The following is an 18,402-nucleotide window of genomic DNA, read 5'->3' on the forward strand; positions in this document are numbered from 1 at the left end:
AGATCACTCTAATCACCTCCCTTGAGTTCCAAATGTACCCAAATGTCTTCAGGAACTCCATGTGGTACTCCAATACCTAATAGAGACATATGTATGCAAAATGCAACCTATACATGGCTAAATCCTAATCTATATGATGAAAATGCACATGAATAAATGGATAAAGCAATGTGAATATGCAAGATATCAGCCATCAATGAAAGCAAACTTCTTCCGTGCGCTTAAAGCAACACTTAAGTTTTGTGCCCATTCATCGTAGTTTCGTCCGTTGAGCAAATGCTGAGAGATAATAGTTCCAAGATTATCATTAGTCGATAGATCATATGGAGAGATCGTTCGTCGGGTTGTTGCAAGAGTTTCTGCCATGATCGAGTATGTCGAGGTCGAAGGTCGAGAGAATCAGTTTGATTAAAGGTCGTAGAGTCGTGATAAAAAAAGATCGTTCAGGAAAAATCAAGAGAAATCGAGTTTTAGTTTCGTGGCTCTGATAGCATGAGAAGTTCTATAATTGATAATCATTTATGTGTTACTAATCCTTGACCTAAAGATCTGTTTATATACAACCTATAGATTTTTTATAAGTGATATCGAAAGGATATCTTTCCATTCCTATTGTCATTAGGACATTATTAGATATGGAAATATTACATAAAACATTATAGTTATCCCAATAAGACTTGGTAAAACGAAACTAGAAAAACTGCTATCATGTTTGGTTCCACGATATTCTCCTTCGCGTAAAGTTATGATGAGGAAAGTACTCGTTGATAACGTGATTTATACAACTATACTTGAGAATCTAATATTTTATTAGGCAAATCTTCAAAATAGCACTTTTTTAAGTTTATATCACAAAAATAGCACTCAAAAACTAAAATAACCAAAATAGCACCTTTAAGTTTATCCTTTGAAAATTTTAATTTTTTTATTTTTCAAAATTTTAAATCTTATCCCCAAAACCTCATTTCTCAACTCTAAACCCTAAACTCTAAACTCTAAACTCTAAACCCTAAACTCTAAACCCTAAACCGTAAACCCAAAACCCTAAACCCTAAACCCTAAACTCTAAACCCTAAACCCTAAACCCTAAACCCTACACTCTAAACCCTAACCTCTAAACCCTAAATTCTAAACCTCACCCTTTAACTCTAAACCCTAAGTTTGTGACTTTTGATAAAACATTAAGTGCTATTTTTGTGACTTTTGATCTTGAGTGCTAGTTTGGGAACAAAAACTTAATTTAGTGTTATTTTTGTCTTTTTCTCTATTTTATATGTATAAAACGTAAAACGAAAGTATATCTCCTCTCTAATGAAAGTACATGCTTTTTTCTTACCTCGACAATGATTTGAGAAATAACAGTGATTTAACAACAACAACAACATAAAAATTAGTTGGAAATTATAAAAATGATGAGATAAAGAAAATATCTTCTACCTTTAACGACGGGACCGGTAGACACACCTAATCTTCTTACACCCACTGCACTAACAACACCAAATTAATAGTACTACTAGGTTAAAATCGGCGCAAGGTAAATGTTATATATAAAAACAATTTTTTTATTATTATTTATTTGTATTCATTTACGTATTATGTATATAATTAAATTAGAGTAAAGATATAAATCAAAACCATACATTTTGTATATTTACGATACATTTTTAGTAAATAAATCAAAACAATCATTTTATTTATTTTATATGGTATATAACAAAATTTCAGTGACATGGACATAGATATATAGTATATTTTAATATAAATATTTATTATTGAGAATTCATACTCATATGATAAAAACAAAATTTCTAATGTGCGATTTTCTGAACAAATTTCAAAATTAAAATATTAAGGTCTCAATACTTTTTCACTACAAATTTAGAAATTATCATATTTAAATATTTTTCTATGTTATATAGTTTAATTTTAAACTATATTAATATATAAAATGAATGTCTAGTAAATGAGACTTCATATTCATACGATTTATGATCATTTGTATCTTGTTATTACAAAAAAAAAAATTAAACCATTGATCACAATATTTTAGTGTGAGACATTTAAAGTTTTTAGTAATTTATAGTCATTTTAAAAATTCAAAACATAACATATAAAAAAAATTTAAATTTTTTAATTATATGGTTAATGTGGTTGTTTAATATCATTTAAAAATATAAAATTAAACAAAAAAGAGCTAAGATAGAAAAATTATAATCAAATACTTTTTATTCATAATCATTAATTTTCATATATACGTTAATCATATTAGGCAATTCTGTAGCTTTTATTTAAGGAAAGTGCGAAATTATTCTTTTGTATACTATTTATCAATTTAATAGTTAGTTTAGTAAAAAGTATAATATAAGTTAAGATGAACCAACATATTTCTCTAAAAATTCTGAATTTCATTCTCATGGTGGCACGTGGTTACAAAACAATGTTGTAATATTTCTCAATTAATATATAAGAGATTCAATGGAATAAATACAGTTATATATATATATATAATATACTCATCCAAAACTTATATGGTCACTTATGAATTATGACTTATGTGATACAGATTTATTGCACCATTTCTTAGTCATATAACATCTAAAACAGTAAAACTCAGATAGTCTAATTTTCTTTTACAAAAATTATCTGAATAACTCAGTTCTGAATTAAGAAAATTCATTTGCAGAACTTTTTCCCAGTTCCTACACATTTAGAAAAATCAGGGATTCTAATTTTTAAACAAATTTAAAAAATTGAATTGAGGCAATAGTCAGATACTTGAATTGCATGCTAAAATGGTTACTCTTTTCTTTTCACTGATCTTGATTTTTTCTTGCACTCTTCACGGTTTTCTCTATTTAAGTTTAGGCTTGCTTCCAACTAGAGGTAATACAGAATTCTGATCATCTGGAGGTATCGTTTAGATTAGATAAGAAATTATAATCTTACTATTTTCTTAATAATTAGAAATAAACAATTAAAGTTACATAGCTTATAATTTCTTATTTTATTTCTAACTTTATTATTGTGTTTATTAGTATAACTAGATTTTGACCCGCGCTTTCAAAGCGCGGAATTATCTATTTCTTAAATATATTATTTTATAACATATTATATTTATAACATTCATATTTTTATAATTGTTTTTTTTGTTATATGTGTAGTAGTTGTTTTATATATTTAGGATGATATGTATTGAGATATAAATATAATAATATATATAATGACTCGCATTTTAAAAGCACGAGATTTGTTTCTTTGAAAGTTAAATATTTGTTAACTGTAATATTTGTGTTATTTAATAACTACTTTTTTAATAGTGTTGATGTTTTATAGTCATATAAAGTAATTCCGAAGAGTTGTTTTTTAAAAAGAGTTCCTTGTATTAATATTTTTAGTTTATTGTAAACTATTAAATCCCAAATATCCTTTTTGTAGCATATTTTAAAAGGTGATTAAAAGAAATACAAACAAAAATTTGAATCCATTTTTATGTTTTACTGTTTTAAAATATGTTTTCTAATTTTTTTTCAATAAAAATCAAGTATTTAAATGAGCTTCGGTCTATAAATTCGTGAAACCCACCTACAAGTAATCCAACTTCTTCGACGGTCTTACCAAAAAAAAAGAAACGAAAAGAAATAATAAAAAAATATATTCAGATTTTGGCATGGCTAAAGTGGCAATACAATGTAAATAGCATATATGTTATAAATCGATTTTAGTATAGATCTTTGAAGTATACGTAAAAATGATTATAATCTGATTGAGTTTTTAATAAAGTCGAAATGAGCTTAAAAATTTCAGCTTTTTTAACTGCCGAAATGAGCTTGTAAATTGGTTTTTAGATACTTGTTTCTGACTGGGGCAATTAATGTGGCCGAAAACCATTTAAATTTTCAAAAAAGTAATAGCAATTTTTGTAATTAATTGAAAAAATCAGGGGCATAATTCTAAGAAAGATTATGTTTTAATAGTATAGATATCAATTTGACACAAAGGAATAGCAATACTATAACTTTGACTCTATGTACCAATAATAAATTTATTAATAAAATTGATTAAAGTAAAATTAGTATATACACCAATGTATAGAATAATCTCCACTCTTAACACATTTATAGTAATTCGAAAAATCAGTACTATCTCATAAATCTCACCAATTTTTACTTTAAATTCATATATATTAGTACAGAATGCTCAACTATATTTATATGGTATTATCTATGTAGATTTTGTATTTTAAACTGTTTTAAGTAATATAAATCTGTTGAGAAAAGTAAAAATAAAAATTTGATACAGAATTAGGTCTGCTCAGCCCAGCCTTTTATCAAAACTCAAAACAATGTTTTCCGGATACCCGAAACATTGTTTCAATTTGTACAATAATTCTAAATAAATAAATAATACATATTTATAAAAAGGTGAAAAAGTAACATATAAAGGGGAAATAAACCAGGATAGCTTTTATATAAGTTGATTTCTTCCGATCTCTCTCCCTCTTTCTATGTCTATGAGCTAATCGTACAGACAAAACGGGTTCAAGAAGTAGGGTTCTCAAGACAAAACCGTGTCTTGCTCTGTGTCTTCGATCAAGAATATGGAAGAAGCAATGTTAGGTATGATCGGACCCACAGTAGGCGGAGGAGGAGACGGAGAAGCAGCCGTGGCGGCGGAGCAGAATAGACAAATGAAAGGTGAGATAGCGTCACATCCCATGTACGAGCAATTATTGGCCGCACACGTGGCATGTCTGAGAGTGGCAACTCCTATCGATCAGCTTCCGATCATTGAAGCTCAGCTTTCTCACTCTCATCGTCTTCTCCGTTCTTATGCTTCCATAGCCATTGGATTCTCGCATCACGATCGTCAAGAGCTCGACAATTTCTTGGTACGCTGATTAGACTAATTGTTGTAGAAATTAGACTTCAGTTTGATTACTTGTGTTTGTTTAAAGGATTTCTTTAAAATGGAGCAAGAATGAATGATTTTTTAAATTATTCTTGTTTGGAATATATGTTTCAACAGAAATTATTTTTCACTGATTTAGTGGTTACTCTAACATAAGTTTTTGTGAATTCAAGATATAAACTTTGTTAATTTACATGGAAAATCTATGTCGTCATAAACTTTCTTAATGATTTGCTAGTGGACTAAATATGAGTGGGGTTATAAAACTATAAGTACTAATCATTCTTGTGTGTGTTTTCTTAAACGATTCATGTTTTCAACTATGAATGGAGTTATAAAACTCATGTTCCATGAAATTTGTGTATCTTGACAAATTTTCACATCTATTATACACACATACATGCATATCGTGTAGATTTAGCTTTAAGTGGTCTCATGTTTATGTGCTAAAATCAGAGTTATTCAATTGAAACTGTCAACTTTATAATTAAATTTAAATCATCTATTAAAATTTCGATTATTCATGTTGATTGAAGCCGGTTACTTCTACTGCATTAAAGTGGAATTGATATTTCAACTACAGTTTTGGAAATAATTTGCGCTTATTACACATATTTAAATTTATATTTATTGACATTGAACAGGACTACAATGATTTAAGAGCTTAAAACACACCACACCAGATGCACGTATTTATAATTTTATATGTATGTATACATATATACACGGAAATGTTTATTAAACGTAAATGCTTTGACTATTTATATTAATGTATGGTGTTTAAAAAAATAAAAAATATATTAATGTATATATATGTTGGTACAAATAATAATAAAAATTGGAAACAGGCACAGTATGTAATGGTGTTGTGTAGCTTCAAAGAACAGCTTCAACAACACGTGAGGGTTCATGCCGTCGAAGCTGTGATGGCTTGCCGTGAAATTGAGAATAACCTCCATTCTCTCGCAGGTTTTTTTTCTCCTACATTTTCTATTTATTCATGTAAAATTTCAAGAAATTTCAATAAATTATTTAGCAAAAACAAAAATTTCAAGAAATTCTTTGATCAGTTTAGCCTTTTTGAAACTTATTTATTTATTTATGAGGGGATCAGCTGGATACTAAGAATAAGACTTTTGAATATCATATGCTTATTGTAAATCTCTTAGATATATGACTAATAATATTAGAAACCATATATCCCTACACAATAATAAATAATATTATATACAATTATAAAACGCAAGGGTTCGAAATACAATAATAACTCATGAAATTAATCATCTGTGGAATCGATCGGAAAAATAATCTTCTGTGGAAAACAGGTTATTTTAATACAAATAATTGAGTTAGGTATCAAAAGGATCTTGTTGATCATACCAGAAACGAAAAGCCAGTAAACATAAAACTAATATACAATTAAATTTCTGCGCTCGGTGATGATCATGAACGTAGGAGATGGATTACATCCCTCCACAAGGCCCATCGAATAACAGGACTTAGCTCATCAAGCTGGCCTAATTTATTCGGCTCGGCGAGTAGAGTCGTCAGCTTGGCCCTAGAGTGCTTTTAGCTGTTGGCAAACCCGACCAAAAGCACCCGGCTCGGAGGAACTTCACTCAGGTCCGTATACTCTGTCTCCCCGAATTAAAGCCCAGAGAAGATCAAGGAGAGAAAGCCTATAAAGGAAGAGAAGGGAACAGAAAAAAAGGGATCGACATTTTACACACATACACTGAGCGGCTAGATATAGGGTTTTTAGTCTCTCTTCACTCCTAATCGCTATGTATCTCTTCCGGTTTGCTCCTCGAGCTCCGGCTTGTTTCCTTGATCTCCTGTCACCCTTGTAACCCATTTAATCGGTCTAATAAAACGTCTTTGGTCATCCTGTTTCGAATTCTTTCAACCTAGTCGACTGAATCCCGTACAAACAATGAATAATATATAGATTTCACAATTATATATAGTATATGATATAGCTTTCAAATTAAATATAAGATATGGATATGGTTACTTCGTGCTTAACTTTATATGATTATTCGAAAGATGTAAATGTTTCCAGAGACAACAAATTCTTCGGGATAGATCAAAGGAATTAGAATCTTTAACCACTTTTTCCTTTAGGCTTTAGATCATAAAAATGCACTAAAGAGTACGTGTGTTGGAACGCAATTTTTGGAACAGTATGACACATTTCCACGTAGCTAGTCTACATGTGTAGCCGTGGGTTTTTAAATTTTTAATTTTTGTCATGACAACTAAATATTTCAACGTGCGCAAACATCCAATGATCCAAATTATCAAAATTCAGATATACACATACTTGTACATGTGTTTAACATGAAAGTGATGATTTTATATGAAAGTGCTTTGGGCTTAGTCCATCCAAATCAATGTAAATCTAGTAGTTGGACTGTTTAACATTTCGTTTAAACTTATTATCTATATATTCCCGTAGGAGCTACATTAGGAGAAGCGTCCGGTGCGACAATGTCCGAGGACGAGGAAGATCTCCACATGGATTTCTCATCGGATACTTCCGGCGTTGGTTTTAGCGGCGGACACGATATGACGGGATTTGGTCCATTGCTTCCGACTGAATCTGAAAGATCTCTTATGGAAAGAGTCAGACAAGAACTTAAACTCGAACTTAAACAGGTAAGCTATGTATATCTTAAGACTCACAACAACAGTATGTTTGTCTTATCTATTTTATTTATTTTTGTTCTTCTTGTTAAACTTGAACTTACTGTATTTTTTTTTTTTTTGGTAAAACTTACTGTATTTATTTATTTATTTAAGGGTTTTAAATCGAGAATTGAAGATGTAAGAGAAGAGATAATGAGGAAAAGAAGGGCTGGGAAATTGCCTGGAGACACAACCACTGTCTTGAAAAATTGGTGGCAACAACATTGCAAATGGCCTTACCCTACTGTGAGTACTATACATCTTCTTATATTTATACGAACCAACATACATATTTGGCTAATAATTTAGCTTTGTCTAGTGATTACTGTGGTAAGTTTTTTTAAAACACCATATCTGGGTCCAATTATTCGCTTGCCTTTGCATTTACGTTTACGTTTTATGTAATAATATTCTAATTATTATAACATGAAACAGCAAATGGAAATGTAAACGCAAAGAAGCAATTTGGCTCAATTTGGAAATTCACTCAATAGCAACGCATGCTGTTTTTTCTTTCTTTTTATAGCCAACATACGATACATACTTATTTACATACAATTTGAAATGTATTAGTAAGTATATAATTGGATCTACCATAATGACCGTTAGAGCCGGTCTGAACATTATGGGAACTATTCAGATTGAGAACTACGAAGTAAGTGACAACAAATTATAGTATAATGTAAAAGATCATGTGATTTGGACAGGAAGACGACAAGGCAAAATTGGTGGAGGAGACAGGATTACAGTTGAAGCAAATCAACAATTGGTTCATTAATCAACGCAAGAGGAACTGGCACAACAACTCTCATTCCCTCACTTCCTTGAAGTCCAAGCGCAAACACTAATCTCTTCTTACTAATTAGTATATAGTTACCACTATAGTTTCATATACGAACTAGTTACATTGCGAATGCTGTTCATGTATTTGGTAATAACGAGGTGTGATTATCAATATCATATACTCACTTTAACTTATTTTACATCGCAACTACTAAATGGTTTCTGCTTTGAATGATTTACTTGTTGTTACTAGATTGTGATCCATTTTCTTTTACTTTTTACTGCGGTTCATCACAACTCTCGCTCCGTCACTTCCTTGAAGTCAAAGCACAAACACTAATCCCTCCTTGCTAATTAGTATATACGTTTTCATACTAAGTATATTTCTTTATCATGCATGATATATGCAGTTCATGTTATTTGGTCATAACTAATAACTATATCTAATCATTATTCTTGTTGTTGTTACTACAATAACAATTAAAAAAAAAAAAACAATAACAAAATTTGGAAATTAATAATGTTAAGAATATAAGATTTTATTAACATACAATTTAATTCATTTATAAAAAATATTTAAAATAATATAATAAAAGTTTTTATTTATTCATTCAGAATTATTCATTCAGAATTATTCATTAAAAAGAATGTTTAGATTATATTTTTAAAACAAGCAAACACATATCAAGTCTATTAAATAAGAACCAGAAACCTAGCAAAATAGGTAGTTAAAATATTTTTATATAAAATTATTATATAACACAAATCATTTAATTTAATTTGTTTTGAAAATATAGTGGTTAATTGATAATAATATATAATTTTCACTAATAAATATAATTTAGAATAAATGTTCCAAAATCATCATTAAAAATACAAAATGTATATTATTATTTTAAAATAGAGTCATATATTGTATTGTATATGATTTTTACAATTTATAGTTTCATACTATCTTATCTAATTGTGTAATATTTAGGATAAAATTTAGAAAAATTAGTAATTATCTGATATTAATTTATGGCATTTTCATGTATTGTAAATTGTTTAATTTTTATTTTCTATTGTGTATTCAAAAATATTATTTTGGTAACCTGAATATCATTTGGAAATATTTTCATGACTTGATAAAAATTTACAAACATAAAAATTTACAAACATATATAAAAAAAGGCTTATATTTGAGATTCCGCTGTTCAAACTCTTATAAGGTTTAATATTTTTGTAAATCCTTACAATATATGTCTTTCAAATGATTAGATTAACTTTTATATTTATCATTTGTCCTTATAATTTTATATTCATAAATACTTTACATATAAAAATATCAAGAAATAAGGTAATATATTATTTAAAGTTCTTTAATTGATCATGTATTAGAACATGACAAAAGTAGTTATATTTGAGTAATTTGATATTTCATTTATAATTGATGATTTAGTTTATATTTTTAACCTTTATTTATTATAATATAGCGTTAACAATTTTTGTAATACTTTTTAATGTATGTTTTATTAGTTATAAAGGTTTTGTAATTTTGATTAATTTTAGAACTGTAGTGTAAATAAAAATTATTTTAAAGTCAGATTTAAGATTTTCCTAAGTGAAGAACACCCTCAAATCTCAAATTTGAAGTTCACCAAACCTTAAAAATAAGGATGTTTTTAGAAAAGCTCAAAAGTTGATCCGAAAAAATATATATATGAACCATTGTGGAAGTTTGTCTGTGAACAGTAACACAATAACAGTAATAGCATAAATTTTTGGCTTGCATGGGGTGGTCATTTCTTTTTAAAAGTTTACATATTAATTTTTTTTGAGTTTTTTTAACAAATACAGCCGGTAACAAAAACAAAAAAAGAGTAAACCAAAACTAAATCTAAACACAATCCCGTCAGTCCAGACTAGAGAAACTCTAGAAACCCAAATGACTATGGGACGAAATAGAAAACGGCTACCCAAGCCCGCCGAAGCCGAAGAGCCATGTTGGCTAAACCCAATGCCGTAGGACATCCCAAGAGCCAAACCGGACGGAGGAGAAACTTCCGCCAAAGAGCTAAGAACCAGAGAGATTGGGCGAAGCGAGACCACAACAACCACAAAACGAAGGACAGAGAGCGCCGGTTCGGAGAACACGGGAAAAAAGAAGAGAAAGCACATGGACGAGACAAGCTTGCTAAATTGACCGGTTTCGCCGGTTTGGAGCCGACGAGAGGATATGTCTAAACCGCACTCCCCCCCCCCCCCCACCCAGCCCAACCAGCTTGCCTCCATCACCACCAAAGAACCCTAACCGGAGCTACGCCGCCGTCCCCATAGCAGGTGCAAGCTGAGAGAATCCCCGGTGGTTTCAATCTGAAGCCAACATGAACCCTACATAGTGCCTCTTCCCTGACAAAACACCACCACCTTAACGCCATACTGGATCTGCTCGAACCACCGTGGATCTGCAGAGAGAGAAACGAGGAAGACTTGGGGGAACACACTCAGATCCGCCCCCACAAATCGGAAACGTGAAGTTTGGACCACCGCACCATCGGAAACCACCAAAACATCAAATCACCGCCTTAGACCTAAAATGCTGAAGTCGCCAGATAGAGGAAAGGGTCACCTTTTAAAGCAGTGGGATGAAAAGAAACAGAAAAAGGAGAATGATCCTCTCCCAACCTCCGGTAAAAACTGAAGCTTGAGAGGCAAAACAACGACAGAGAGGGTATCTGCAAGATAAAGAGAAACTACTCAGTCAATTTAAGTTTATATTTTTCTATCTTTTTTGTGCAACTCAATATTTCAAATTTTCATATAATTTACTAAATAAATGATGCTGAGAAATCTTTAACAAAAAAAAAAGATGCTCAGAAGTAAATTTTTTGGGGACAACCCTTTCACTAATCTTAGAGAAAAAACAAAGTTACTCATCAATCCAAGGAGACTTCGACAAAATAAAAGTATACATAATCAAAGTAAAAAATATGATCATATTTTGTAATGTAATAATTATTCATCCTTTAAAAAAGAAAAATAAAATAAAAATAAAGAACAATAAAAAGTAAAAAAAAATTAAGTAAAAAAGTACATCTCTGACTCGAGAGTGAGATTTGGATGTGAGCAAAGACATTTAGTCACATCACTTATGGTATCTTCAACTCCATTCCATTTTTATTTTAAAATGGAGCAAAAAAAGTATGGAGTAAAAAATAATTCAACCCAACTTTATATTTCACTACATATTTAAGTAATCTATTATTTGCTTGTTTGTTCATTATTCCACTATGGAATGAGAAATGGAATTGGCTTAGAGCATTTTTATTTTATATTCTCCTTTACTCTATTTTGGAGAAAAAAATAGAATTTTACATCGACTTACATCGAAGATGCTTTTATCACCACGGCGGAAAAAGAAGTTCCAATCATTTTATATATAAAAGCACATCCTTTGGTACAATCTTTTCAATCTGTCTGTAATTGGTAGGTACCACATCCTTTGGTACGGTACCCTATTACGTCTCCGTCCTTGCGGCTTGAATCGTGGCTTCTTGCAGAATCGACATTTTTCTAGCTTCTCATCATCTCCCCAATAGATCATGCAGTTGTCGATGCAAACATCTATCATCTCCGAAGGCAACCCAAGACTATAAACCAGTTTTTGAATCTCATAATAAGAATCAGCAGACACATTGTCTTCCGGCAAATACTCTTTAAACAAGTCCGCCCATTCGTTCATGCAACTTTCAGGTAGATTGTGATCAGTTTTAATATTCATCATTCTAGCAGCTAACGACAATTTAGAGAGACCTTCTCTACAACCACAGTAAAGTGGTTGATTCGCCGCGTTTAACATTTCGTAAAACCTTTTTGCATCTATATTAGGTTCTTCATCTTCATCATGAGCTACGAATGCATCAGCTACCATATCATGAACCCTATCATAATCTACCATCTCCTCCTGATGGTAACTATGTTCATTATGCAAATGATGATCAACCGGTTCTTATTCCTGAAAATTGCTATTACTACTACTAGCTTTGTTCTGATCATAATTAAAACCTTCTCCATGTTGAAACCAGATATAGTAATTTGGCGTGAAACCTCTATTTATTAAATGCTTCCAAACATTTTCACGGTTTGCCAGTTTCGAATTGTTGCATTTCCGACAAGGACAGAACATCTTACCACTTTCTTGGGCGAGCGGTGTTGAATCTACTTGATGCATAAATGTCTCCAGGCCCGCAAGGTATTCTTTCGTCACTCTCCCGTTAGCATCTCTATGCATATACATCCACTTCCGCAACTCGTAGATAGTCCCGGAGCCAGCCATTTTTTTTTCTTTCACGTTTTTTGTTGTTGGTGTGTTTAAAATGATGTTCAAACATCCATATTTATAGGAAATTTTGAATCTGGTAGTTGTAATTTTCCTATGAATTTACGACGAAAATTAATTAGGTGGCAAAAAAAAACGTGTAACACCTACAAAGTTGGTGGATTCAAAATTTCCTCGCTAAATACACGTAAACTATTTCCTCGTAAATAACACGCGAAGTTTAAGTCGTATTTACGGGGAAATAGTATTTCCTCGTAAAATACTCGTCAAATTACATCCACTTTACGATGAAACGCTTTTGTCGTTACTTTACGAGGAAATAACGATGACATTAGTTTTCCACGTAAGTTTCTCGTAAAATCGACGTAAATTTACGAGGATTGTTTTTCCTCGTTAAATTTCCTTGTTAAGCATGTGTTTTCTTGTAGTGATGTACTATTCCAACTGTATACAGTATATATATATGTGTGTGTGTATCTTCAATCTGACACTCATATTATACAGTATACTAATTAATTGTTGATTAAGAATGTTATACCAACTAACTAACTAAACGAGATATATTTTCAATAAAGTGTATAATGTTTAAGATTTTGTACGCTAAAAATATTATATGCTTGATATGTCACATGTTTCAAATGCTTGATATGTCACATGTTTCAAATGCTTAATATGGTAATTGGTTAAACCTTGATATCTTATGAATTTGCATGATTTTAGCCATTCATCCTTGTACATTTTGATCATATAGACTAGGATTTAGTCATCTTTAGGTTGCATTTTGCATACATGAGTCTTTATTAGGGGTTGGAGTGTGCTATGGAGTTTTTGGAGGAGTTTGGAGACATTGTGGTCCAAAAAGGGGGTGAATTATGATCACTGGACGAGTTGAGTATCAGAGCGGGCTCTCGCAGCGACCTAGAGCACCCGCTCTACACAGAACAACACGGAGCGGCCAGCCGGAGCGGGTAGGAGAACCCGCTCGCCATTCTTTGAAGACACGGAGCAAGGAGCTGGAGCGACCCTCCGTTGCGGGGTAACCAACCCGCTGCAATCCAGAGCGACCATCCGGAGTGGGATGACGAATCCGCTCGGCATTCCTTGGTGTAACAGACGACATCCAGAGCGACCTCGTGGAGCGGGGTCTGGAAGCCGCTGCGAGATAGAGCGACCTGCTGGAGCGACTTGAGCAACCCGCTCGCCTTTTACCACTTACTCGAGTTTTTATGTTTTGTTGGGCCTTCTCAGATTTATTGACTGAGCCCACTAGGTTTTTAGAAGTCCTATAAATACTCTTTAAACCTAAAATTAGGACTTATCTTATTATCTATAAAATAAAAAAGCCACATTTGGGTGAAATATCTAATCTTGATCAATTTCTCTTGTGTTTACTTGATTGCTTTGATCATTAATCATGTTTAGACTTAGATCAACTAATGATTTAGTGTCTACCATGATAATAAGTGAGTAGTCGTCTTTGGATTCATGGGCTAGGATGATTAGGATGATTAAGTGATGATCTAGAATGTTTTAGAATAGATTAATATGTTTCCTTGCTTGATTGAGTGATCTTAATGCTAATCTGGAGTTGGCCATTTTAGATTAGAACTCTAGACATTTCATTGCCCGGAAGGTGTTCGATGAAATGTCCGAGCCAACTCAACATGCTCTTAACTTACCCTACCAAAGGGATTTGATGTTAGGGGAGTTTAGGAAGTTGAATGATTTGTTCTTAATGATTGCTTGATTGACACAAACCAAAAGAATTTGATGTTTGATCAATGAGAGTAAATGAACTTTTGTCTTGGAAAAGAACTTGCTTAGAATTGCTGCTTAGAATTGCTATCTAGACTTAGGGAAATGTGTTGATTGAAACCTTGTCATTTTAGATTAAATCTTAGTCATCTGAAATCGAAATCCTATGCCTATGATTCTTCCTTTATCCTTGTGATAGAACCTTGTTAGCTTGATTGAATCACCTCATCATATTAATTGCATTTAGCTTAAGTATGAACCTGAATTCTCTTTGCATCAAAACTCTTAGAAATGGATTGATATCTTAAATAGTACATGATTTGAATTAGGATCCTTAAAAAATCCAGTTCAAACCTTATTCCATTTCAAACCTTATTCAGTATCAAATCACTTACGATTAATATAGAAAAATTACAACTTACGGTTTTGACATTTTAAAGACTTGAAGCTGAAAAAAAAAATTGGCCACGTTTTTATAAACACAAAAAAAAAATTATTTCATAACATGGGTTTGAACCTGGGTTGCCTGGTAGTATGTAACCTATTACCTAAGAAATGAGCCACTACGCTACAAACATTTTCTATTAAATCTGGCCGATATTTATCTTATTATAAATCGGCTGGAAGCATGTGCTTCCTTTGCTTCTACCAAGGGCCGGCTCTGGCACCATATAACGTGAAATCTTTATATGTAGTATTGTTATCCACGCATATGTTATTATATTAAGTAAATAGAAAGTATATATACTTCTTCAAATAGTTACTTAGATGACACGGTTGTTGACAAGACGGATTATATTGCCAAGTTTAGGCTTTGTTCTATAAACAAAATCAAACGATTTTTTTTGTCAGATTTAATATATTACTTTTAATAGTTTAGAGTTCATTAGTATTTCCTGTTATATATTTTGATTACTTTTTGAGTGACTAAGAGTAAATTATCCTAACACAATTTAACTATGTAACTTCTGAGAATTTTATCATATAATTAAAAAAAACATAACAACTATGACAATTCCTGTTTAATAATAATTTTAAATCATAAAAATCGGTTTTAAAATCTTTAGGATAAAACCCTTTTTCAAAAAAAAAATCGATTTTATAGTGGATTAAATATTTGAACTTCTCATGGAGTGAAATTTCACATCCAACCTCCTTCACAGATCTCTGTCCTAAGTCAAGGACAAAACAAATAACCTATTACAAAACCATTCAACCACGAAAAATAATAACTTAAGGTAAAAAATTTCCATTACCTCAAGATTTGATATATATGTATAACACCTTCATATTTACAAAATGTAGAACAACACCCTGACGATTTTTTTTGGTCATTACCACCCTAATATATATGACTCAAAATCAGAAGCTCCAAAGTAACTTTGATAGATAATATTTTAAGAGTTGTGCAAGCGTGGAAGATGAAATCGTGAAACGACGGGTAATTTATAATAAAAAAGCAGAGAACAAGACAAGGGTTAGTTAGTCTATATATTATAATTTGTATCCTATTAAGAATTTGATATTTTTTGTACGTGGGACCAAGTGTGATCCAAGCGGAATACACTGGAGTGGAGTCGAGTAATCTGGTTCACACAAGGAGTTCCGCGTTTCTATTTTTTCACTTGGCTGGCCACAGAGCCGTGCTTCCTTTATGCCAAGAGAAACATTGGCTTAGGGCATCACTTACAAAAATAGCACTTAATAACATGTATTTAATTAATTAGTAATCATAACTAATAAAAATATATTTAGGCTTAAGTTTAAGATTACTATAAAGTCAAACTTGGGCCATAATTAAAAACAAGTTTATTAGTCCATTACTAGTTTAATTAACAATCTTTTGTGAAATTTGTTTGTCTTAGTAAAAATTATGGGGCAATCTGATTGTCGACTTAACATCTTATTCTACTACGATCACTTCCAGAAATTGAATCTTATTTATTGACAAAGCTTTTCGTCTCACTTTTTCACAAATCATTATAATTAAGTTAATATTCTCCTTCTTTCCAGTTAATTTTTATTTACTTTTATTTTATTGAATAGTTTTATATGGTTTGTTAAATTGGAATAGTTATCATAATCTTAAATGTTGCTAGAAAAATGCAGTTTTGGTATATTTGTCGAAAAGAGTTTTTCAAAACTGAAAGTCTGAAACTGATAAAAAAATTTATAGTCATTCGAATATGTCACAAAAAAAATTAAGTGATTTGACTATCTTATCTATTAAAAATAATTTTTTAAGAAATATTGATTTTTAAAGTCTAGTCAATGAGTTTGTAGAGAAGAAATGATGAGAAAATGTTAAAAAATATTATTTTTGTTTCTAGTTTTTTTTGTAACAATGATATTTCTAAGATATTTTCTTCTGAATGAGGGCATCAATTTTGTTTATCGCTTATGTATACAATCTGTGCTCGCACGGCTCTGGCTGGCCATAAAGAACATATTATCTACCGGCTATGAGGTAATGGGCAATGGTTCAGGGCTGTGAGCTGTGTGGGGAAAAGGGTGAGACAAGGGATCATTTTTCTTTGCTTGTCCTTATTCCGACACGGTGTGGGAGAGCCTTGCTCGGAGATTAGTTGAGAACAGCATCAACCCGGACTGGCAATGGACAGTGCATCGTCTTCAGAAAATGAGCCCGTCGGAAGTAGACACCATTTTGGTTAAACTTCTGTTGAAGACTACAGTTTATCACATCTGGAGAGAGAGGACTGCAAGGCGCCATCAGCAAAGCAGAGTGTCCATGGATCATATGCGTAGACTCATTGAGAAGGCAGTGAGAAATAGAATTATTTCACTCTAAGTACAAGCCAGATCATAAATATCAAGGGATACTTAGAAGTTGGTTCCAGTTTATACCTTAACGTGCAAATTTTATTCAACATTATAGAATAGCCACATATTTGTTAATAACATTCTTTTGATAGATCAATGAATTTGATATTTCATCAAAAAATATTTTTTTGTGATATTTTTGATGCTGCCCATAATTGTATAATAAAATGTTGGAACTTTAACTCTGGCCGACATTTGCAGGGAGAAGGGACTCGTTCTGATCAACTATACCACTGGTTGCATATTCGAATACGATATGAGTCATCCTCTCGGGTCGGGTATTGGATTCAAGGAGGAGGATACTCCTAAAACCAAAGGAATGGTAAGAGTTTTGTCCTAACATTTTCGATCCCTTCACTATGAAACTCTCCAAATTTGATCCATCTCTTTATTTTTGCTCAATAAGTTCGAATTTGTGGGATTGATTAGGTTTTAAAATGTTCTTTAAGCTCCAAATTGTTATGAAGATGAAATGTAGGTGTTATAGTTCAATGTTCCAGATCCGTGAGAGTTTCTTGTAATATCATTTTCGATCCCTTATTTTAAGTCAATCTTCACATTGTATCCATTTCTTTGTTTTAGCTCTTTAAGTTTAAATTAGTGATTGATTAGGTTTTAAGATGTTAAGTTAGGTCCCAAATTGTTATACATATGAAATGTTGAGGCTCTAGTTCTTTTTGGGTCAAAATAGGTGTTATAGTTCAATGTTCCAGATTCGTGAGAGTTTCTTCAGTTTTATTTCGGATCACTTTGTTTAAAAAAAACTGGAGATTAGATATGTTTCTTATTTTAGCTAATTAAGTTCCACTTCGCGGGATTGATTAGGTTTTAAAACGTTCAGTTATGCCCCAAATTGTTATAAGAAGAAATATAATTGTTATAGTTCAATGTTTCGGATTCGTGAGAATTTGTTATTCATATTGTAAATCCCTTTATTTATGGAATTACTTCAGATTTAACCCGATTCTTTATTTATTTACTATCTGATCCAAATATTCAAGAATTTTGTCTAACAAAGATCTAATTCGATTGATTGCTTTGATCTTAGATCTTGAATTAGCTCTCAAAATGTTTCATCTGCTCCGAACTATCATCATAATAGCTAC

The 18,402-nt window shown here is 31.5% G+C and overlaps 1 protein-coding gene across 1 annotated transcript; it reads left to right on the plus strand.

The window, feature by feature from the left end:
- Positions 1–3,690: 3,690 nt before the first annotated feature.
- On the plus strand, positions 3,691–8,643 carry LOC111205032 (homeobox protein HD1). The gene is made up of 5 exons (XM_048753797.1): positions 3,691–4,888; positions 5,757–5,877; positions 7,367–7,566; positions 7,711–7,842; positions 8,304–8,643. Exons 1-5 carry the CDS (start codon positions 4,598–4,600, stop codon positions 8,442–8,444), a joined length of 885 nt encoding a protein of 294 aa, XP_048609754.1. The 5' UTR covers positions 3,691–4,597; the 3' UTR covers positions 8,445–8,643.
- Positions 8,644–18,402: the final 9,759 nt, after the last annotated feature.

The sequence above is a fragment of the Brassica napus genome, chromosome C4 (genome assembly GCF_020379485.1).
Source record: "Brassica napus cultivar Da-Ae chromosome C4, Da-Ae, whole genome shotgun sequence".
Lineage (NCBI taxonomy): Eukaryota > Viridiplantae > Streptophyta > Magnoliopsida > Brassicales > Brassicaceae > Brassica > Brassica napus.

Coding starts and splice junctions, on each gene's coding strand:
- LOC111205032 (XM_048753797.1), top strand. CDS start 4,598: ATGGAAGAAGCAATGTTAGGTATGATCGGACCCACAGTAGGCGGAGGA. Junction 4,889..5,756: donor AAGAGCTCGACAATTTCTTG/GTACGCTGATTA, acceptor AATTGGAAACAG/GCACAGTATGTAATGGTGTT. Junction 7,567..7,710: donor TTAAACTCGAACTTAAACAG/GTAAGCTATGTA, acceptor TATTTATTTAAG/GGTTTTAAATCGAGAATTGA.